The sequence below is a fragment of the Hyaena hyaena genome, unplaced genomic scaffold, assembly GCF_003009895.1.
Source record: "Hyaena hyaena isolate Hyena2069 unplaced genomic scaffold, ASM300989v1 scaffold_230, whole genome shotgun sequence".
Lineage (NCBI taxonomy): Eukaryota > Metazoa > Chordata > Mammalia > Carnivora > Hyaenidae > Hyaena > Hyaena hyaena.
The window spans coordinates 1,489,982-1,514,276 of NW_024080863.1; the positions used below are offsets into that span (position 1 = coordinate 1,489,982).

General features: G+C 37.7%; 1 protein-coding gene across 2 annotated transcripts in view; it reads right to left on the reverse strand.

Annotated features, from left to right (window-relative positions):
• Window positions 1-2,993: 2,993 nt before the first annotated feature.
• The window catches only part of PPP3CC (protein phosphatase 3 catalytic subunit gamma), a 99,378-nt gene continuing 78,076 nt past the window's right edge, over window positions 2,994-24,295 (reverse strand). Inside the window, exons 11-14 of one of the 2 annotated variants that reach the window (XM_039243813.1) lie at window positions 12,055-12,136; window positions 11,343-11,440; window positions 5,705-5,734; window positions 2,994-4,612 (exon numbers count right to left, since the gene is read on the reverse strand). In XM_039243813.1, coding sequence (XP_039099744.1) covers window positions 4,392-4,612; window positions 5,705-5,734; window positions 11,343-11,440; window positions 12,055-12,136 — 431 coding nt within the window. In that variant the 3' untranslated portion in view covers window positions 2,994-4,391. The remainder of the gene's footprint in view (window positions 4,613-5,704; window positions 5,735-11,342; window positions 11,441-12,054; window positions 12,137-24,295) is intronic. The other variant, XM_039243814.1, reaches the window with a different exon arrangement.

Below are 24,295 nucleotides of genomic sequence, written 5' to 3' on the forward strand. Positions count from 1 at the left end.
AAATGATTTTAACTTAAATGGTTAATTCTCAAGCACTTGAATTTTATCTTTATAAAGTATAGTCAAAAATTCTGGAGATCAGCTACAATATTTACATTAAACAAAGGAGGGTGGAGGGAAGTGATTTTAGCCTTACTCCTTCAGAGAGGCTGGACAAGACTCTGGAATAATGACCATGAGCAGTAAGCCCAGCTGTGTCATGTAAGCATGGTTTATAATGTTCTTCTTATAAAGGGCAGCTACTTCAAACTTTCTGTTTTAAATGACTTAGAAGAGAATCTGTGGGACAATGACAAGGCTGAAGGGCTCCAAAGCTATCTAATTTTAACCCCCCTCACCCTTGCTCCTTAATGATATTAAATAATAATATTCTGTTGACAAAACAAATGGAAGGATTTTTTTCTTTTCCTATTTTGAACAGTATCAGGAAGTCATACCTAAGTTATTAGGATAAGAAATCAGATCTTTGCTACTGACAGGACCTTGTTTCACTGAACCGCAACTGTTGTGTAGAAACAGAAAAGGCAATGTAAATATAGATAAAATTTACCAATGTTCCTGGAGAGTCTCATTTTCTATCCCTAGGCAAGGAGCCAGATCAAGCCCTTCAGAGCATGACAGTATCTTGTCACAAAAGGCCAGTGGATCAGCAATGTCTGGACCCATAACCACCAAGTGTTTGCCCTGAGGTTTTAAAAGAAACTGAGGCTGCTTTTGTTTTAGTATTCCATTAAACACACACACCCCTTGGCTTACTGGGTTGTTTTTGCTCTTAAATATTCAGAACACAGAGATTTAAAAAGGATGTATGTTCTAAACTTGTGTTAGGTGAGTTTTTAAATTTTAAAAAATGGTCACCTGATGGATTTGAATTCATATGATGTAGACATAAACACAATTGGAAAAACTGGTCCTTGGGAACTGCCATTTTAAAATGATATTTCAGTAAAGTATACAAAAGAGTCCTCCAACATGCCCAGGGAATGTTTTTTCTCTTTTTCCCCAGATGAGAGAAGTTGAAGAAAATAAGTCCCTATGGACCTTAAAGTAAAGGAGAACAAGAGAAAAGTATTTTTAGTATCTTTAGAACACGCAGGGGGACGATTTCATATAACAGAAGATGCTTTGAAAATGGGAATACTGCAGAGCTCTGACAGCAGTTAAAATGTTTGTTTGAAATGATGGCCTTAGGCAAACCCAGAACAGGCAGCCAGCCATCTTGGGAGCTACTGTTTAGATGAAAACATTCGAAAGCATGTTAAAACCCTCCAATGAAGTCTCAAGTGAAGAACAAGTCCTGGTATCACAATATATCTATATCCATATATACCCATGGTATACATACAGATATGGATATGGATATAGATATACTTCTCCAAGGCTCATGCCTTCTAAACCGCCTTGATGGGCACCTGGGTGGCTCAGTCGGTTAAGTGTCCCACTTCAGCTCAGGTCATGATCACAGTTCATGGGTTTGAGCTCTGCATCGGGCTCTGTGCTGACAGCTAGCTCAGAGCCTGAAGCCTGCTTCGGATTCTGTGTCTCCCTCTCTCTCTGAACCTCCCCTATTCATGCTGCCTCTCTCTCTATCTCTCTCAGAAATAAATAAAACATTAAAAAATTTTAAAAACCCACCTTGAGTCATAGGTGCAAATACATATGAAGTATAGACTGACAGTCTCACTTTCAGAAGCTATCTGTATCACAGAGATGTACATTTACCACACAACTTTCTCAACTGCTGAAACACACACCCCAGCTTTCTACAGAACATAAGAAACACCTTTATCTTTAGAATTCAGTAAAATTTGAATTTTCAAACCTAACTTCCTTGTTGCTTTATTTTCAGCTCTGATTTTTCTTGAATCATGACTTCTTACCCCTCTGGCTGATCCCTCAACAGCTCCCAGGGTACCCGTAAAATACATCCCCCCCACCTTTTTTTTTTTTTTTAGTATAGTCGATACACATGATACATCTCAGGTGTGCAACTCAATGATCTGACAGTAGATACATTATGCTATGTTTACCACAAGTGTAGCTACATCTGTCCTGTTACATGCTATTACAATATCACTGAGGATATTCTTTAGGTTGTGCCTTCTACTCCCATGACTTACTCATTCCATAACTGGAAGGCTATATCTCCCCTTCACCCATTTTGCCCACCTCTCACCCCCCTTGCCCTCTAGTAACCCTCAGTTGTTCTATGTATAGGTCTTTTGCCATCCCTCCGCCAAGGAAACTTGCTTTACTCTACAACTTGTTTTTGAGAAGATAATGAAGACACTTCTACATAATCATCCTTTTTACTAGTACAGTATTTTTTTGCTTATAAGGATTTGTAATAACTATTTCACCACTTGCTTGCTGACTGAAGCCCTTAAGAGTGGTTTCTTCGGGCTCTGTGCTGACTGCCAGCTCAGAGCCTGGAGCCTGTTTCAGATTCTGTGACTCCCTCTCTCTCTGACCCTCTCCTGCTCACGCTGTCTCTCTCTCTCTCCTAGAAATAAATAAAATTTTTTTTTTTTTAAAAAAAGAGTGGTTTCTTCCTGTGGATTATGTATGTGTAATAACAGCCTCAGCTAGAAGAAAAGGAGAAAGGGGTAAGGAACTCCCATCCATCAAATCTGTCATGTGGCACGACCTTCATATTAGATGAGATTTCCAAAACCGGGGTCCCTTCTATAGTCGGACTGGGGAAGGGGGAGTATGAGGCTATGCAGGTGATGAATTCCCTCTCTGAATATAAAGAAATGACAGTTGGTAAAGGGAACTACTCAAGACTTTGTCTCCCTCCTTTCACAGGTTTTACTCATAATCCAGTAAGAGGTCTTTTATCCTTCCTATCCTTTTTATTAACAGCAATCCATGCCATCAGATTCCAAGCCCAAAATAGTTTGATCTGTCATAAACTGGGAACTGTTAGCAAAAGGTACAGGGAAACAGAGATAGATGGGCTAAATCCTCATTCTTCTAGTCAAATTATGGGTTTTTGTTTTGTTTTTTTAGAAAGGTTTCTGGTGTCCTTTAAGCTTACAACATTAAGTACTACTCTCTCAGGTGCTTGCTTCAATGCTGGACTTCTACATCCCAAATGATATTAAGAATTGTGTAAATGTGCACTTTGGTGTAGTATTGCCCAGGCATGGACACTCACTGCAAAGCTGAAGGATGAGTATTATGCCATGGCACCTGTCACCAGGCTAAACCAAAAATGGGAGCCCAAGGATCACTGAAATTTCTTTCACTCACTGGTGTTACTTGAAAAACTAAGAGAAGACTATTCAAACGCTCTATGTGAACACTTGTTTTTGTCTTCCAAGATATGTTGATGGAGACTGACATACAGTTCAACCTAATGAGTGTTTAAGGTGGAGAAACATCTCAGTAATTCATACAGAAAATAGGAAATCCTTACTCATCCAAAGCCCTTTAGCAAGACTTCAGTTCATAAGGGGATCATTCTACCCTAGTCAGTTTCGTTTACCCCAGTTGGTTTTTAAATTGCTGCCACAGGAAAACAAGGACAATGGGGAGAACAGACACAATAGCTGATACAATGGCATAGAAGGACACAAATATCTCTTACTGTCGAAAGTTCTACAGAGGACATTTATAAAATATTTAGAAATGTAGCTTCCTTTGCACTTGGGTAAATCACCTGGGCTTCAAAACTGAAAGAAAAAGGATCTGCAAACAGTTAAGAAACCTCCAAAATTCTAAGGGGAATTTAAACCAACCATGCCCATGGTTGGAAGAACAGATTTTGAGTAATTCTCAGAAAATCTCTCATTGGTTTCTATTTTGTCTTACTAGAACATATTAGAACATATTCAAAGGAATTGAGAGTCCAGAAGAAAGTAGGTTATATGGAAAACATTCCTTGGCCCTCAAAATCACTGGGTTTGGGTTATTTACTTAGATGTTTGACTATAATCAAGTTTTCCATAAGAAGAGAAGTTTTAGCCAGTGAAATCCAAGCAATCTTCTTCAATAGTACCCTGTAGAAAGGGAAAAGAAAAAAACCCTCTTGTGTTTGAAAAACTATTATTAGTCTGAAATGAAAGATATCACCTTTCAAAAGAATAGGAGAAAAAGCTGGCTAGTTCAAGTCAGAAGCCCAGGGTGGAGGTTTCCAAGGCCCTTTTATTAGGGGAAGGTCCCCTTTGTAGTACTTCACATATGTATCAGACAATCAGATCAGTTCCTAAAAATTAGGAAGGGAAAAACAAAACAAATGCACTTTTTATATATATTAAACATAAATTAAAAACAATTTATAAAATGGTCACCTTTCTTACAGCATAAATGCAAAGTGTATATGAATGCACCTCCAGGTTTAAGTTGTTTAAGTTGTTTTGTTTTCCAATAATAAATAAAATTTGTTCTTAAGTTTTGGATCCACCTGTGCCACAGCAGGGCTCTGTGTCATTGTTGGCTCTTCTCGCCCTGTCGCTCCTGTGTGCAGTGTTGGACTGTGCCAGCAATCTCATTGGCCCATCAGGGTACTGGCTGTCTTTTCGGGGTGGCATCCGTTCGTTAATTCGGTCCAGTCCTCGGGCTTCTTCAAAACTCCGGATCCTATGCTGAAGCGAAAACCCTCTGATGGCTACAGGAAAACAGGAAAGGGAGGAGCTCAGTTAGGCAGCAAAGCAACAATCTTAAAGCATTTTAGCACACAGCAGCCTCCTAGAGAGCGCCACACAGGGTTGGAGCACACATCTGGTGAGGGTAATAGGCAATCTGTGATCTGAATCAGACTGGTCTGAAGCTACTGCTTCCTTCGGGCCCAGAGGGCAGCTGAAACTGTGAAAGTACCTTTCACAGAAGCCCTGTGTAATTAATTGGCAGAAGCACACCTGACAAATGGCTAACAGGTTCGTTCTTAACCACAATACATTAGAGAAAGGGTTTCTTATGGGTCTAAAACATGCTTAATGTCAGAAAAAAAGGCAACACTAGAATAGTAGAGCAAGTTAAACAGAGTAGTTAACTTTAGCACAAACACTGTACTGGCCACAAAAAAAGTAATAATAAGAGCTCATCTTTTTGTTTGGAAGGACAGCTTTTTGTCTTGCACAACCAGGAGCTGAACATAAGTTAAAAGCCATCTAAAAAGAGCTTCTGGAGATCTTCCTTCTAATCAAACTTTTGTATCACCAAGAAAAGGCATTCCCATTTTGAATTCTCTTACTTAACAGAACAATTAAATTTATAAAACGTTTATCAGTTCCTAAGATTTCCATTGTCAGATTCATAGATGATTTGTTACTTGCACCTGGGCACCTGGGTGGCTCAGTCGATTGATTTCAGCTCAGGTCATGATCTCAAGGTTCATTAGATCGAGCCCTGCATCAGGCTCTGTGCTGTCACTGCAGAGCCTACTTGGAATTCTCTCTCTCCTCTTTCTCTGCTTCTACCCCACCTCTCTCAAAAATAAAGAAATAAACATTTTACAAAAATAGAAAAACAAAAACTGATAGAGCCCAGAGAGGTTTTTAGCTGTGGAGAGGGTCATTTAAATTAACACAAGTAGAGGACACAAAGGAAACACTCTGTGAGCATGCGTAGAAATGCTTATTCCTTTCCTCACTGTTACAGTCCTGGTGATGCAATAATAGAAGATTTCAAATGTTGACACAGCTCTTTAAAACTAGTAGACAGACATATGATCACATCTAACACAGGAATATGGCCATACCTTCCCGGGCCTCTACCGCTTCTACTGTGGCTGTAAGAGGCAGGAGCAGTGGCATGCAAAAATGAAGACAGAAAAAGAGTGAGTAAACCAACAGCATTGCTGCCAGGATAGACATCCCAGGCTCCCACCTCAGCCTATTCCCACCGGTAACAACAGTCAACTAGAGAAGCGAGGGATTGCTGTGAGAAACTGAATTGCGGGGAAATGTGAGGTGGGGAGAGGGCCTATTATTTCTGACATTTCAGGTGGCTCGGGAACCTTTTTAACTGATGGCATCTACAGCTAAGATAATGGGTCAGTCTAGCTGACTATAAGAAACCAAGAATTTTGTTGCTTTCCTTATTTCAAATAGCCAGCTGCTAATTTACGTCTTGACATTCACATATCAAAATAGCTTGAGTCAAATAATTTAACATTACAATTGTTCTTTAGTTGCTAACAGCTCAGATGGTATTAAATGAGCTGTTGCTGGAACAGTTATTTAAAACTACTCCCTACTGCTCTTAAGCAATTTCTGTGGGGTCCAACTGTCCTTTTTAATTACTTAATAAAAAAATGAATGGCCTCTGAATACAGACGAGCATTTGGAAGGAATGTGGGTTATAAGTGAGTGGTTATTTCTTGTCCTAGGGGTGGAGTACTAAGCTGGCAAAGGCATAAAACTGCTCAATCCCGGATACAAATTCACCTGCCATCTGGGATTAGAGATACAGCAGAAGCTGACATTTCCAACCCATACGGCTTCCATTCACTGTGTACAAGAGCAGGCCAATTACTAAGGCCCTCTTCCCCTTCGGTGATGGAAAAGGAAGCAATTTAAAAATTAGTGCCAACAGGTAAGTTTCCTAGCACCATCCTTTTAAAACAGTTAAAAACTCTACTATATGAAAAGGTTACAGGTTGTAGCAAGAAAGATCCTACTAGAAGAACCCTCTCAGTTCCTCCAGTACCAATTTTAAAAAGAAGTCAGGAAAGAATAATGAACAGTAACAGTCTGCTGTTCCTGAGGTTTTATGTATCAACAAGAGAGGAGAAACTGGAAGAACTGACAGTTAGCTTCCTATCATAATGTGAAAAATGGAAACTTGGAATCAATTCATCAAGTGCTTAAATATGTCAACCATTTGTAGGCCTGTGGTAAAGCAATGTCACACCGTCCCTAATCTCCTCAAATAGAAGAAATAAACTTTCACAAGAAAATGACAGTGCCTTCAAACAGTACATCACTGAACTGATGAACCAAGTGCAGCCTGAAACTGTATACAGATTGTTGGTCTAATTACAGTGAAAAGGTATGTGGTAAAATGTGTACTAGTATTACACTGTTCTGGGTCCTCCTAGAGCTGCTTTTTGCAGCTTTTTGGGTATTAAGATGCTAGCCTGCATTATAAGAAATAGTCCCATAAAACTGAGAAACTGATTTACTTATTTATTTATATTTAATTTATATATTTTATTATATTTATTGAAATTTTATTTGTTGAAATATATTTCCTTACTGAAATATAATTCATACACCATAAAATACACTTGTTTAAAGTGTACAATTTGATGATTTGATATAGAGTTGTACAACCAACATGACAGTCCATGGTTAGAACATTTTCATCACCCCAAAAAGAAACGTATTTACGTCCCGCCTCCCTTCCCCTGATCCTAGAGCCAACCAATAATCTACTTTCTGCCTCTACAGATTTGCCTATTCTGGACATTTCATATAAAAGGAATAACACAACATGTGACTTTAGTGACTGGCTCCTTTCATTTGGTCTAATATTTTCAAGGTTTATTCATGTTGAAGCATGCATCAGTATTTCATTCCTTTTTATGCCTGAATAGTATTCTGTGACTGTCCACCTCATCAGGTGATAGGCAACTGGGCTGTTTCCACTTATTGGCTCTAATGAAAAATGCTGCTTTGGGGCACCTGGGTGGCTCAGTCAGTGGAGCATCTGACTTTCACTCAGGTCATGATCTCACGGTTCATGAGTTCAAACCCCACATCGGGCTCACTGCTGACCGCACAAAGCCTGCTTTGGATCTTCTGTCCCCCTCTCTCTCTCTGCCCTTCCCGCACTTGCACTTTCTCTCTCTCTCAAAAATAAATAAAACATTAAAAAAATTAAAAGAAACAAAAAAGCTGCTGTGAACATTTGTGTACAAGTCTTTGCGTGAGTATGTTTTCACTTCTCTGAGGTATTTAACTACAAGTAACGGCTGGTCATAAGGTCAAGCATATGTTTGATCATCCAAAGAACTCCCAGATTGGTTTCCAAAGTGCCACATCATTTCATATTTCCACTAGTGGCGTATGAAGGTCCAAATTTCTTCACATCCTCACCAAAACTTGTTATTATCCTACTGGGTGTAAAGTGGCATTAACTGTGGTTTTGATTTGTATTTCCTTAATGTCTCATGATGTTGAACAACTTTTCACATGCCTGTTGGCCATTTGTATGTCTTTGGGAAAATGTCTATTCAACTTTTTTGCTCATTTTTAAATTGAGTTATTTGTCTTTTTATTATTCAATTATAAGAGTTCTTTATATTCTTTAGATAGCAGTCCCTTATCAAATGCATGATTTGTAAATATTTTCACTCATTCTATGGCTGGTCTTTTCACTTTCTTGATGATGGCTCAGTTTGTAGCACAAACATTAATTCTGACACAGTCCAATTTATAACTGATCTGGCTTTTATTTTATGGTCTTTGTGAATCTTGTTCAATTCTTGGCACTCCTCTTTATTTTGTAAGCTTGTAGTAAAAGTTGTGGCTCTCTATTGAGTTGTTTTGTTTTGTTTTCCTTTGGGTTCCAAATTCTCAGCTTCTTTCCTTTCCTTTACTTCCCTGTATTATATGTGTACTGTAACTTACTCCAATCCCTTGTGGAACAAGGTAAGACATAAATGAATGTGTGCTATTAAGGCCATATGGGATAGTTTGGTTGAAAGGTCTCCAAGTAAAGTTATGGCAACAGTAGGGTGAGGGAGAGGGGAAAATGAGTGATGGGCATTGCGGAGGGCACTTGTTGGGATGAGCACTGGGTGTTATATGTAAGCGATGAATCATGGGAACGTATCCCCAAAACCAGGAGCACACAGTACACACTGTATGTTAGCCAACTTGACAATAAATTATATTAAAACATAAAATAAAATAATATCAGGTTAATAATTTTTAAAAAGTTACAAGAACAATAAAAGGTCTTTTTTAGCTAATGCTCCCGTTTGCCAATGAACCTACAGATCTGAGATTCTGACGAGAAAATGACAAAATAAATTCCGTTCCTGTCAGTCAGTAAGAGAGATAAGGAACTCTAAAAAGTTGGCTCCACCTTTAGTTCTGTTCTTATACATTCCTGAAGATGTCCATCAATTTCAAAAGTATCAACAAAAAACCCTATTTGATTAAAACACTAATATTCCAATTAGGAATGAAGAGAAACAATATACTTGGGACTGAGAACAGAAAGCAGATCAAAGATTATAAACAAATCTCCAAATGACATGTCTACAAAATTCTCTTCATTATTCATCTCTGATTTGCTCTTTCAAGGTCTAGATTAAAACAACAACTTTGTGGATCAGCAAGTTTCCAAAACTTTTCAAGTAAGGATGTAGAAGACACTCCCTTTTTCTTCACCCCTGGTGTTTCCGACTAATTCCAACCTACCTGTCAGAACTGCTCTGGGAGCAGCTCACCTGACTAATTACCAAAGTAACGGTGGGTAGTATTTTCCCTTACAAGAAACTGCACATTTATTTGAGAGAAAAAATTCAACCTGAAATAGTTTACTGATCCTTTCTATGAAACTAGTGAAATTAAGAAAATTAGTTATATACTTCCAAGGAGAAAATGTTCATTCCTCCTAAATAGCTAAACTCTAACATTTCAGTATTTAATCTGAAAGAGGAGAAAATCAATCCTATAAAAAGAAAGGGGAAATGGGGGCTTGTTCCTAGTAATCAATATAAGTGGACTTTCCACAAAATGTAAAGGATTCTTTTAAGTAATGGGACAAGAAAAACTTAAATAGAAACAATTCAGTAAAACAAGAGGGCAAAAAGCAGTGAAACTCTAGTTTAAGTTGCTAATGCTTCAACTCCAGTTTTTGTGCCTGGAATTAATGGTCTTGCTTGAGCAGATCTGTGTCTGTTCTGACAAACATCGATAACTCTTCATTCCAAGGTTCCATACAGCTCTCTCCTTAGAATCCAGCATCCACACACTTTTTAGAACAGACACTCTGATGGATAGGTGACTGTGGCAGTGGAGTAGAATATAGCTTACAGGCAGAGGCAAACATCCTCTCTGAGACATTCTAACACCCAAAACTTAAGGTATGAAACATACATTAGATGAGGCATATCATGTGCACAAATCTGAAGTGTATGGCTCTATAAGTTTTTATGTACAAATACACTTGTGTAACTACTACCCAGAGAGTGATACAGGCACCACCCCCACTTCTCCAGAAGTCCCCTCTGCTCCTAAGGGTCAATTAGTCTCCCACCAGAGGAAGTGCCATTCTGACCTCTATTAACATTTGGCTAGTTTGCCTATTCTTGAATATACTATAAATTAGACAGTCTGTGCCATTTTGTGCCTAGCTTTTTGAGTTTACCATGTCTGTGACGTTCAACCGTGTCTTTGCATGTATTTGTAATGTGATTTTTAATTGCTGTGTAGTATTCCACTGGATAAACAGACCACATTTATCTATTCTACTATCGCTGAACATTTGGGTTGCTTCTTGTTTGGGGCTATTATGACTAAAGCCACAGTGAACATCTGTATGCATATCCTTTGGAGGACATATGCGTGCACTCTCTTCAATATATACCATGTCTTATTGCTGGGTTACAGGGTAGGACATGTTTTTGCCCAACACTTTTCCAAAGTGGCTGAATCGATTTACAAATACACCAACAACGTATCTAGTTCTATTATCCACAAAATTCACCAACACTTGGTGTTATTAGACTTTTAATTTTAGCCATTCTGGTGAATGTGTAGCAGCATCTCACTGCGGTTTTCATATCTATTTCCCAGATGAGTAACCTTATTAAGGATCTTTTCATATGCTCATTGGACATTTTGATATCCTCTTCTGTGAAGTGCCTGTTAAAATCTTTTGACATTAAAAACATTAGTTGTGTTTTTCTTATGGAGTTTGTAGTTCTTCATATATTCTGAATTCAAGCCCGTTGTCAGACATACATATTGCAAAAAAAATCTTCTCTCAGTTAATGGCCTGCCTTTTCCCTTTCTTAATCATATATATTTGTAAATAGAAATTCTTAGTTTTTTTTAATTCTTAGCTTTATGAAATTTAATTGATTTTTTTTCTTTTAAGGTTAGTATTTTTTGTGTCCTATTTAAGGACTTTTTATCTACTCCAATACTCTCCATACTTTCTTCCAGGAGTTTTATTGTTTTTTATGTTTCATATTTAAGTTCATTCATTTTGAATTAATTTTCATGTAAGGAGAGAAGAGTCAAGATTCGCTTTTCTCTCAGATGGATGCCGGATTGCTCCATTATCATTTCTTGAAAGAAGCCCTAATTTTAAATTGTATGTTGACTGCTGGGTAATGGGACCACATCTTCCATGAAGCCCGTATTGCTCAGACTCACCTGTCTCAATAGTCTGCTTTCCTCCTGAGAGGACACCTAGAGGGAGTGTCCCTGTGGGTGTCAGGCCCTTGAGAGTCAGCACACTCTCACTCTCTTCCCTGCAAAGGAAGGTGAAAGTCCTGCATTAATGCCCGGTGTCTACCACTCAGCAGTTCAAAGATATTAGAAGGAAGTTAAGAAAAGATGCACAGAGATGGAGGACAGTTTTCCTTCTTCCTACCCCTTCCCTGACCTAAAAAACAGATGTTTTATGTAAATATTCTAATTTTAAACAACCAGCCAGTTCTTGCTTTTCAGTTACAGGTACTTAATAGCCAGACACTGTTTTCATGTTTCCCATATACCATCCCATTGAATCCTCCTAATAACTGTGTAAGGCAGGTCTTATTATCACTTTATTATAGACAAGGAAATTGAGGCTCCAAACTATACAGCTAAAAAAGAGGTAGAGCCAGGATGTGAACACAGGCAATCTGGATCCAGGAATTCGCACTAAATCACTCCATTCACTATATGTAAGCTTATACCAAAGGAATGTTTGCCAAAACATTTCTAGTCACTTTAACATACAGGTCAGATTCAATCTCCACTCAGCTCTGAAGTCCTATCCAATCATACTAAACTTTAATTCTAAAAAACTTTTCTGAAATCAACTTCTGATTTTCTCTCAAAATACTTTTATCTCACACTGTAATGACAGATTCATCCTCACCGCAGAATTGAAAAGACCCGTGCCATCTTCCCAATGGCTCTGATTTTATTCTTGATGATCTCCTTTCGAACTGTAGTGCCTCCTTAAAGAATACAAAGAATAAGCGAGTTAAAAGAATGTGTTAACAAGGTTAGTTGTTAACCATGCAGGATGAAGTACCTTTCTAAGTTAAAGAAATTATTGTTTTTAAAAAAGAAATCAAGGCCTAAGTTTGTTTAAACAAACAAAAATCCCAGGAAGTTCTAAGGAGCAAGAGAGAAAACAACCCAAAAGAAGGGGGAAAAAAAGATGGAAGTAACAATGGAGGGGTCACAACACAGACAGAGTGAATGGATCTATGAAAGGTAGGAACTTATTTGTGGTTCCGAAATGTAGAACACAGCAAAGAATGAAATATACACATATAAACTAAGACAGTTGCTACAGCAAAGATCTCTTTTGAGAATGCTGTGGGCCACCTTAGGATGCAGGCTTTGGCCTGCCAAATGGCAAGTGATGATTCAAGCACTTGTCTCCTGCATATATACAGCTAGCTCTCCTGAACTTAGTGAGGGCTACTTTCATTCTATAATCCTCACTTACTCACAGACTGGTGAGTTATTTCCTACCATAGACAACTGTGTGGTACAAATTATGATGATGGGTAAGGTCTTTATAAAGCAACACCAAAAAAGTCACAACATTTTACAGCCTTTTCCCATCTAAGATTCAGGAAACAGCTCACGTATGAGAAGCCAAGGTCCAGGCATGCACCAGGTGACCACATTCAAAAGTCAGAAAGAGAAACATGGTCTCTCCTTCCTCACCCCTCCAGCTCTCAATATCCTGCCGAATTATACAGCAGGTCCAGAGAAAACACTTACATTAAAACAGAAAGGGAGGATGGAGAGCCTGTCTGAAATTACTCAACTACAACTAATAAAAAGGTCTAATGAAATTAATAAACTGTGTGTGACAGACAGCAAGTATTAAGCTCTTAGCACATTTTAGTCGGATACCTTTCCGATAGCTTGAAATGTAGTGATCTTCAGGGAGAAGAGACACCAAGAAACAAGGAGATGAAGATAGAAATATGAGAAGAGAAATTTTTTACATGGAAGAGAGAAAAAAAAAATCAAAGTGAAATGCAATGAGAGAAGCAAGCTACTTTATCAGCTCAGAAGAGACATCCTTGGTATCATGATAGAATATTAAATTATAAATTTCTTGTCAGCAGTTTTCCATTTCTTAAAGTTTTTACGTTTACTTTAACTCACATCTATTATTACCTGACATATCCTATCCCCACAATCATGAAAATAAATTTGACAAAGAAAAATATATTATTTGGGAAACAAACAATGCTGAAAACAAGGGACAAAAAACAAAGGACAGAATGAATAGCCTACAAATCTCTTAATAAGAGCAATATGTTTTTGTTTAATGGATTCACTATCTTCCTATATCTTTTTGGAGATATTATAGTTTTTCCTTTTTTAAGAAGTTTTATATGTTCTTAAGAATCTTAAGTTCATTCACATTGCTTTTTGCTGTTTGTGTTGTTTGACTCTTCAAGATGTTCCTGAGGTGGATGGTAATCCTTGGTGTCTGCTCATGATTAAAATGAGGGCCTAAAAGACTCTGAGAGTTGCCGGACAGACTGCAGACTTGGAGCTTCACCAGCTGTGATCAGGGTAGGCCTCTGTTAGGCAATTCTCTTTATCAGTATTGAGGATGCACACGGCCGCTTAATTCACTGGTTTCGGGCAAGGTAATGATGTCCACAGTTGTATTCCTAGTCCAGAATTCTTGGGTTTACACTTTTTAAAAAATTTTTAATTAAAAAAAATTTGTTAATGTTTATTTATTCTTGAGGGAGAGAGAGACAGAGTGTGAGTGGGGGAGGGTCAAAGAGAGAGGGAGACACAATCTGAAGCAGGCTCCGGGCTCTGAGCTGTCAGCACAGAGTTCAACGCAGGGCTCGAACTCACAAGCCACAAGATCATGACCCGAGCCAAAGTCAGACAGTCAACCAACTGAGCCACCCAGCTGCCCCTACACTTTTTTTTAGAGACTAGGCTTCAGACCTAGAGGAGAAGCAATTGCCCAGTGGCAACTAGGGTGGTAACTGCCTTTTAAATAGCTTCCAGCTAGTCTTATTTTGGCTTAGTGCCCATCCCCTTACTCCCTTAACCCACAGTCCCCAATTCTAGAAACTGGTACTACCAATTTCTTTGCTCTTTGAGGCTTCTGTGCTGAAATTCAGTATTCCACATAACTTTAGCTTTCTTGAATTAGCTAAGTGAGGAACACTAATTCATTTGTTTCCTAGCTTCTAAAAATTCCTACAAAAATCTCTGCATTTTTGTAGCTTTATCACTTTTTGTTAACCTTTTTTATTGTGAGGTATGATAAACATACAGAAAAGTACACAAAACAAATGTAAAATGTCTCTCTCTCCCCAAAGAAAATCATTCTCTTGACCTTTATTGAAATCACTTTCTTGCTGTTCTTTATAGTTTTAGCATGTAAGCGTGTGGGTATCCACAAGCACTATGGCTTTCATTGTTTTTGAACTTTCTGTAATTGGAACAATCAAAGTATGTATTTTTGTGTATGGCTTCTTTTGCTCAACATTATGTTTGTAAGATTGATCCATGCTTTGCCCATTGTAGTTCACCGTCATTACTGTGTACAGTTCCACCATATGAATGTGCCACAATTTTCCTTTTTATCATCAGTGGTTATTTGGTCTAATTCCAATTTTTGGCTATTGTGAATTCAACTGCTATGAATATTCCTAAGCATTTCTGTTTGCTATTTCTGTTAGGTCTATTCCTAGAATTAGAACGCTCAGTTACAGGGTACGTATATGTTCAACTTTGGACAAGTTAGACATTATCTACTACAGTGGACGTACAAAGTTATATTTCAGTGTATGAGCATTCCTGCAGCTATACGTCCAGGCCAGCACTTGGTGTCATCTTTAATTCATCTTTAATTTTAGCCAATCTGATGGGTATGTAGAATCATCCAGTGTGGTTTTATTTTGCATTTTCACAATTACTAATGTGGATGGATATCTTTTCATATCTTTACAGGCCATTGTGATATTCTCTTTTGTGAAGTGCTTGTTCAAGTCTTGTCCAACTGATCTGGATGGAGTTCTTCATATATTCTGCAAGCGAGCCCTTTGTTGACTATGTTGCAAATACTCTCCCACTCTGCACCTTGACTTTTCACACTCCTAATAGGGTCTTTTGATAAATACAAGTTCTTACTTTTAATGTAGTCCAACTTAACAATAGTTTCTGTATGGTAAGTGCTTTTTGTGTCCTGTATTTAAGAAATTGCCCTCTACCCCAAGGTCATGAAGATATTTTTGTATTATAAATACTAGAGGCTTTATTGTTTTGCCTTTCATATATGAAGGTATTAATCCATCTGGAATTTATTTTGTGTTTGAAATAGGATAAGGGTCAGGTTTAGTTTTTTCCCAGATATCCCCAAAACACTTATTGAAAAACACCATCATTTCCCCTTTACTCTGCAGGACCACCTCCGGTGTAAATCAAGTGTCCACAAATGGTGCAATTTTTCTGGATTCTCTATTCTGTTTCAGTGATCATCTGTCCTTGCACTAATAATTCTAATTACTCTAGCTTTATAGTAAACCTTGATATGTAGATCAAGCCCTCCCACCTTGTTCCTCTTCAAGACTTAAACTATTTCCACACTAATTTTAGAACCTATCCTTAGCATTTTCATACAAATTTTAGAATCTATCCTCAGTATTTACATATGAATTTTAGAATCAAATGGTCTATTAATAGTTGACTTCATACTGAATCCACAGGTATATTATTTGGGAATAACACAGCTTTACAATATTGAGTTTTCCAAAAATCAACATACATTTTATTTCTTTCCATTTATTTAGATCTCCTTTAATTTCTCTAATTATGTTTTATAGTTTGTTGCTTAGAGGTATCACACACCACCTGGTAGATTGTTAGGGATGATATTGTAAATGGCATCTTTTATTAAAATTTCATTTTGTTTGTTGGTGGTAATAGAAACACACAAATGACTTTTGCTTATTAACTTTGTATCCAGCAGCTACATGCACTTGTTGATTTTAATAATCTATAAATTCTTTTGAATTTTCTCTGCATACAATCATATCACCAATAAATAACGATGGCTTTGTTTCTCTCTTTCCAATCTTTATATCCTATGTTGCTTTTTCTTGCCTTCTTATATTGGGTATAACTTCTAATGTGATATTGTATGGAGGTATTAATAACTGGCATCCTTATCTGTTCCCAATCACTAAGGAGAGCTTTCAACATCTTGACATATGAGGTTTGCAATAGGCTTTTATAAATGTTTGTTAAAGAATTCCTCTCTAAGCCTAGATTAATAGATCTATTACAAAAGAAGGATGAATCTTACTTAAAGCTGTCTCTACATCTACTATGATTTTTCTTTTCTTAATGCAGTGAATTATACTGATTTTTTTAAATAAAAATTAAAAAAACTTTTCTTAATGTTTTATTTATTTCTGAGAGAGACAGAGAGACAGACACAGCATGAGCAGGGGAGGGTCAGAGAGAGAGGGAGACACAGAATCTGAAACAGGCTCCAGGCTCTGAGCTAGCTGTCAGCACAGAGCCCGACGCAGGGCTCGAACCCACGAACCGTGAGATCATGACCTGAGCCGAAGTCAGACGCTTAACTGACTAAGTCACCCAGGCACCCAAAATTTTTTATTTTAGAATAGTTTTAGATGTTAGCAAAGTTGTGAAGATTACAGAGTTCTCATACACCCCTCTCGCAACTTCCACTATTATTAAGATCTTACATTAGTGTATACTGATTAAATTTTGAATGTCAAATCTTCCAACATTTCTGGAGTAAATCAACTTGGCTGGGGGGCAGAATACTTTTACGTATATTGCTAGTTTCAATTTGATGATGCTTTGTTTAGGATTAATGTCCTTTCACATTTTAGTATCATAGTTATACTAGCTTCACTAAATTACTTGGGAGCATTTCTTCTTTTTCTCAGGAAGAATTTGTGTAAGATTGGTGTTTCTTTCTTAAATTTTTCGTAAATCTGTTGGTAAAGTTATCTTCACCTGGAATTTTCTTCATAAAAAATTTTTAATTACAGATTCTGTTTCTTGGTAGGATTGTAATTATTAAGGTTTTTCTTTTTTTTTATTAAGGATTTTCTATATGGTGTCAGTTTGGGTAAATTAAGTTTTTCAGGAAATCTGTCCATTTCATCTAAGTTTTTACTGGTATAAATTTCTTCTCATTATTTTTTTAATGTATATTTATTTTTGAGAGAGAAAGAGAGAGAGCGTGCGAGCATGAGCTGGGGAGGGGCAGAGAGAGAGGGAGACACAGAATCTGAAACAGGGTCCAGGCTCTGAGCTAGCTGTCAGCACAGCGCCTGATGCAGGGCTTGACCCCATGAACTAGGAGATCATGACCTGAGCTGAAGTCAAATGCTTAACCAACTGAGCCACCCAGGAGCCCCTATTCTCATTATTTTCCTAATGTCTATAGTGTCTGATATCTCCATTTTGTTTACTTAGTAAGTCTTACCAGGGATATATCAATTTTATTAAAGTCCCTTTTAAGCGCACATTTCGGTTATTACTGCTTCTCTGTATTTTTTCCTATTTTGTAACTAATATTCTTTTTAATTTTTTTTAATGTTTTATTTATTTCTGAGAGAGGAGAGAGAGAGACAGCGTGAGCAGGGGACGGTCAGAGAGAGAGAGGGAGACACAGAATCCGAAACAGGCTCCAGGCTCTGAACTAGCTGTCAGCACAGAGCCCGACGTGGGGCTTGAACCCACAAGTCATGAGATCATGACCTGAGCCGAAGTCAGACACTCAACCGACTGAGCCACCCAGGTGATCCTGTAACTAATATTCTTAACTTTTTATTTCAATATATCTATTTTCCTTAGGTATAAAGTACTATCTACCCTTTTGTCAACTTTTTGAGATAGATGCTGATTTTCTGCCTTTCTTCTTGTCCAAATATTTAAAGCTATAAATTTTCCTCTAAGCATGCCTTTAGATACATCCAACTTTTGTTTTCCTTCCCAAGTTTAAATCAATTTGAGTTTAAGCACTGATTTTATACTACAAAATGTAGTATAAGGTGAACTAAATTTACAACTTAATTGGTTCATAGAAATTGCCTTCAAAAAACACTGCAACTAAGATGTATGTAAGATCTTATAGGCATTTTGGAAGAAGTCACCCAGAAGCAGCTGCTTTGTCATTAGGCTTGACCACTTTCACATCTCTTTTGGTCAGTTCACCACAGTCACGAGAGGTGAGAGTCACCCGGACCTTGCTGTACACACTGAACCATTCTGGGTGATTCATCTCTCTGCTTTAAGGGCGACTCAGGACATGAAGCCAAATGCCTGATTAAAATTTTTGAAGGAAGGGCATCTGGGTGGCTTAGTCAGTTAAGCGTCCAACTCTTGATTTTGGTTCAGGTCATGATCCCACGGTTCTTGAATTTGAGCCCCAAGTGGGGCTCTGCTAGTGGCACAGAGCCTGCTTGGGATTCTCTCCCTTCCTCTCTCTGCCCCTCCTCTTCACACATACTTTCTCTCTAAACAAACAACAAACAAACTTAAAATTTTTGAAGAATTCTTTGTAGATGGCATCTCTTTCACTTAATTCTGACCATCTTGTTACTTTAAGGTCAAGTATAACTTAATTCCTTTCTTCTGCTGTCAACCAGTGAGCATCTGCTGATATGGCCACAAGGTTTAGGCTCCAGTCCCAAGCCCAGGCCTGCCTGATGTGCTGGCTGTCCTCAAGTTTAATATGTACTACTTTTCATTGTCATTCAGCTCAAAATACTTTCAAATTTTCAATGTGATTTGCTATTTGACTCACTGGTTATCAAGTATGTATGTGTGTGTGTGTATATATATATATGTATACATATACTTAAAATTTTTTTTCAATGTTTATTTATTTTTGAGAGACAGAGAAAGACAGAGCACGAGCAGAAGAGGGGTAGAGACAAAGGGAGACACAGAATATGAAGCTGGCTCCAGGCTCTGAGCTGTCAGCACAGAGCCCGATGCAGGGCTTGAATCCTGAACCGTGAGATCATGACCTGAGCCAAAGTCGACGCTTAACTGACTGAGCCACCCACCCAGGCTCTCCATATACTTTTTTTTTTTTTAAAGTAAGCTCTAGGTTCAACATGGGGCTTGAACTCATGATGCTAAGATCAAGAGTTGCATGTTCTATCAACTTGAACCAGCCAGGTGACCCTAAAAGTATATTTTTAAATTAAAGTATATTTTAAAAAGTGTATTTTTAAATCTCCTAAAATTATGAGGGTGTTCTGGATTATCTTTTTGTTACTAATTTATATATTACCTGAATGTGGTCAAAGAACATAGTCATTATGATTTTAATCCTTTGACATCTGAAACTTGTTTTTATCTCAGTACATGGTCAATTTTTGTAAATGTTATATGTATTTGAAAAGAAGGTATTCAGCACCCATTGGATGCAGTGTTCTTTACATGTCTATTAGGTCAAGTTCATTAATTACACTGTTCTAATTTTCTATAATCTTCCTGATTTCCTCTGTCTGCTTATTCCATCGATTACTGAGACATATGTGTTAAGTTCTCCTCCTACTTATTGTGAATATTTCTATTTCTCATTATACTTCTGTTATTTTTCACTTTATATATTATGAAGCCATATTATTTAATTGCATATACACTTTTAATTGTTACGTCTTATTTTTCAGATTCTACTTCATGTAATATTAATCTATCTATGACAACTTTTCTTTGGTTAGTACTTGCATGATATATTTATTCTTCTCCTTTTACTTACAAACTTTCTGTATCCTTATGCTGTGATCTGTCTCTTATAAAACATAAAGACTGGGGTGCCTATGTGGCTCCATCAGTTAAGTGTCCAACTCTTGATTTTAGCTCAGGTCATGATTTCATGGTGGTGGGATCGAGCCCCGCATTGCAATTCTCTAGCAATTCTCTCTCTCCCTCTCTCTCTGTCCTTCCCCTGCTCGAGCACATGCTCTCTCTCTCAAAATTAATAAGCTTAAAAAAACAAACAAACATGGGGCACCTGTGTGGCTCAGTTGTTTAAGCGTACGAGTTCAGCTCAGGTCACAGTCTCACGGTTCAAGGGTTAGAGCCCCGCGTCTATCTCTGGGCTCACAGCTCAGAGCTTGGAGCCTGCTTTGGATTCTGTGTCTCCCTCTATCTCTCTGCCCTTCCCCTGCTCGTACTCTCTCTCAAAACTGAATAAACATTAAAAAACAAGCAAACATAAAATTTTAAAAATCCTACTTGATAATTTGTCTTTTATCCATTTATATTTCATAAAATTTCTGGAACATTTATCATGATAATTTATTCTATTTGTCTTACTGTTTTATGTACCTCCCTTCCTTTCTTGCCTTCTGGATTATTTTTTATCATTCCACTTTTTCTAAAACTTAAAAGTTATATACTTAAAAAAACCTCTCTTTTGAAAGTTACTCTAGATTATAACATCCATCTCTTATTTACCAAAGTATAATATAGTTTTGTCTTAACTTTTTAAAAGCTTATGTATTTATTTACTTGGTAATCTCTACACCCAACTTGGGGCTTAAATTTACAACCCCAAGACCAAGTCGCATCTTTTCTGAATGAGCCAGCGAGACACCGTCCAAGTATAATTTTTTTTTTTTTAATATTTTTATTTATTTCTAGGAGAGAGAGAGAGACAGCGTGAGCAGCGGAGGGTCAGAGAGAGACGGAGTCACAGACCGAAACAGGCTCCAGGCTCTGAGCTGGCAGTCAGCACAGAGCCCAACGCGGGGCTCGAACCCACGAACCGCGAGATCATGACCTAAGCGAAAGTCGGACGCTTAACCGACTAAGCCACCCAGGCGCCCCGTCCAAGTATAATTTTAACAGGTACTTTCCTCTTCTCTCCAGGTGATACTTTCAAATTTTCAATGTGATTTGCTATTTGACTCATGGATATCAAGTATGTATGTACCTCACACACTTTACCTCTATTTATCCCACTGCCAATTATTACTCATTGTCATATGTTTTAACTGTCTTTTAAATCTAATACATTATTATTGTTTAATATAATTTACACTCATTTGATTTACCCACACGGTTTCTACTATTTTTACCCTTTGTTTCTTCTTGAATCTCCAAGCTTCCACCTGGTATTTTCCTTCTGCTTGAACAATATTCTTTAAAATTTCATTTAGGGGCATCTGGGTGGCTTACCCAGTTAAGCATCCGACTGCAGCTCAGGTCATTATCTCATGGTTCATGAGTTTGAGCCCATGTTAGGCTCTGTGCTGATAGCTCAGAGCCTGAAGCTTGCTTCAGATTCTGTGTCTCTCTCTTTCTCTGGCCCTACCCCACTCCCAGTCTGTTTGTCTCTCTCTCAGGAAATGAATAAAATTTTAATGAATAAAATTTTTAAAAATTTTATTTAGTGTGAGTCTCTTGGTAATTCTCTTAGTAAACTTTTAAAGAGAGGGATATCTGAAAAATGGTTATTTTCCCTTCCTTCTTGAAAGGTATTTCTGCTAGGCATAGAACTCTAGGTTACCAATTATTATCTTTCAGTGCTTTGAATATGTTATTCCATTGTTTCTTGCTTCCACTGTCAGTTTAATTGGTCTCTTTTGAAAATAATCTCTTTTTCTGGCTGTTTTAAGATTTTTTTTCTTTGTCATCTAAAGTACTTTTACTATGATGTGTTTAAGGTGTTATTTTTTTGTATTCATTCTGCTTTGGTTTACAGAGCTTCTTTGGCTTAATGTCTTGACAATTTTAGAAAATTTTTATCCATTCTCTCTTCAAATAGTGATTCTATCCCTGACTATCTCTCCACTGGGACTCTATAAACACACAGATGATAAGCCTATTCACTCTGTCTCTTAGGCTTTTTCGGGGGGGGGGGGCGATATTTTATTTTTTCTTTTCAAGATTCATCCATTCTTGATTGTTTTTTCTGACCTCTTAACTAGTTCATTTATTCTCTGTTTAAGCTTTATTATATCTGTTAATTCATCTGTTCACAGTTTTAAAATTTATTTTACTTTTCCTTCCTACCATTTTCTTTTGGTGCTTCATCAACTCTGCTACATCTCCTTTTGTAATTCACAATTATTTGCCAAATTTTTCAACCTAGGAATTTTTTAGTTTATTTACTTATTTTGAGAGAGAAAGAAAGCACAGGTTGAGGAGGGGCAGAGACAGAAGGAGAGGGAAAGAGACAGAGAGAGAGAGAAAGATAATCTCAACCAAGCTCTGCACTGTCAGTGCAGAGCCTGAGGCAGGGGTTGAACTCATAAGCTACGAGAATGTGACCTGAGCTGAACTCCGATGCTTGACCAGGTGCCCCTTCAATCTAGTTTTTTATGATCCTGAACACAGTAAGCATTGTTTTGGTTTGGTTTTTAGCATAGTTATTTTACCTTAAACATTTTTATTTATTTTTGAAAGGGAGAGAGAGAGAGAGAGCAGGAGAGGTGCAGGGAGGGACAGAGGATCCAAAGCAGGCTCCTCACTGACAGCAGAGAGGCCAATGAGGGACTTAAACCCAAGAACCCTGAGATCATCACCTGTACCTAAGTAGGGCACTCAACCAACAGAGCCACCCAGGCACTCCTGGGATAGCTATTTGAAAGTTCAGTCTGATAGAGCCTATGTCTAGAAAATCTGGCATCTGTTTTTAATTTTTACTGTTTCCGCTGGTTCTCATTCATGTTGTTGTATCTCCTCATATGCCTAGTTATTTTTGGTTGTGAGCCACACACTGTATTTGAAAGACTATTTGTAGTAATTTAAGGTCCTACATGATATTATCTTAGCCTACAGAGGTTTGCTTTTGCCAGGTGCCTGGGGCTACATTATTTAAATTTCATTGACTGAAATGATTTGAAGGTAAGCTGTAGTCCTGTTGAGGGCTGTTCTATTTCCAGTTCACCCTTACCTTTACATGGATGTGACCTTCTGGGGTCCCAAACCAATGAGGAGAAACTTACCAGCACTCACATCATCCTTAGCAAGCCATGAGCCCTAACTTTTTAGCTTCTATCAAGAGGGCTGCTCAACCTCTTAGGCCCTCTTTTGAAATTCATTAATATCTCCAGGAGAGAAATAGTCCCAAATGTTGGTTTTACCTCTCTGGATTTATGCCTTTTTCCAGATCTCAACCTGATAATTATTTTACTTTGTTAGCTTTCTGAATGCCTTTAAAGCGAAATTTAAAATACTGTGTGTAGCTTTTGCAGTGATCTGAAGTCAGGGTTGATTTATACTATCTAGTCTGGCATTACTAACGTGGAGATCCTTAATTTATATCACTTAAATAAAACCAAAATTGTATTGTGGTTTTAATGTGGTTTCAGGAATGGAATTAGAGGTGTGTTCAACTCACCGTTATAACCTAGAAGGTTGTTCTTTGTTTTCTTTCAGAAAAAAAATTAAAAAGCATGTATCAACACATATCTTTACACCCTGTGAATGACAGGATTCTATTCATTTACTTTTGAACTTCACAGAATATCCAATAAATTTTCCATATTAGCACTGATAGCAGTACTCTGTTCTTTTTTTAATAGTTGCACTTCATATCACTCAATCTAACTCAACAAATATTTACTTTACCATGCTCACTGCACTATACTTAGCTTTAGGGCTATACTGGTAAGCAAAAGCTGTGTCCCAGCACTCAGGGAATTGACAGTTGAGTGGGAGTAAAATATATTAATCTTATAGTAATATATATAAATGCACAATTACAACTCTATCAAATGCTAAGGAGAGGTACAGAGTGATATGAGACAACATGACAGGGATACTGGACAACATGTCAAGGAGGTCAGAAATGTCTTCCATGAGGAGGTTACAACAACCTGGACAAGAGCTGATGGGACGAAGGAGGCTTGTATGAAGAAAATAATATTCTTTTTTTTTTTTTTTAATTTTTTTTTTATGTTTTATTTATTTCTAGGAGAGAGAGACAGCGTGAGCAAGGGAAGGTCAGAGAGAGAGGGAGTCACAGACCGAAAGAGGCTCCAGGCTCTGAGCTGGCAGTCAGCACAGAGCCCGACGCGGGGCTCGAACCCACGAAACGCGAGATCATGACCTAAGCGAAAGTCGGACACTTAACCGACTAAGCCACCCAGGCGCCCCTCTTTTTT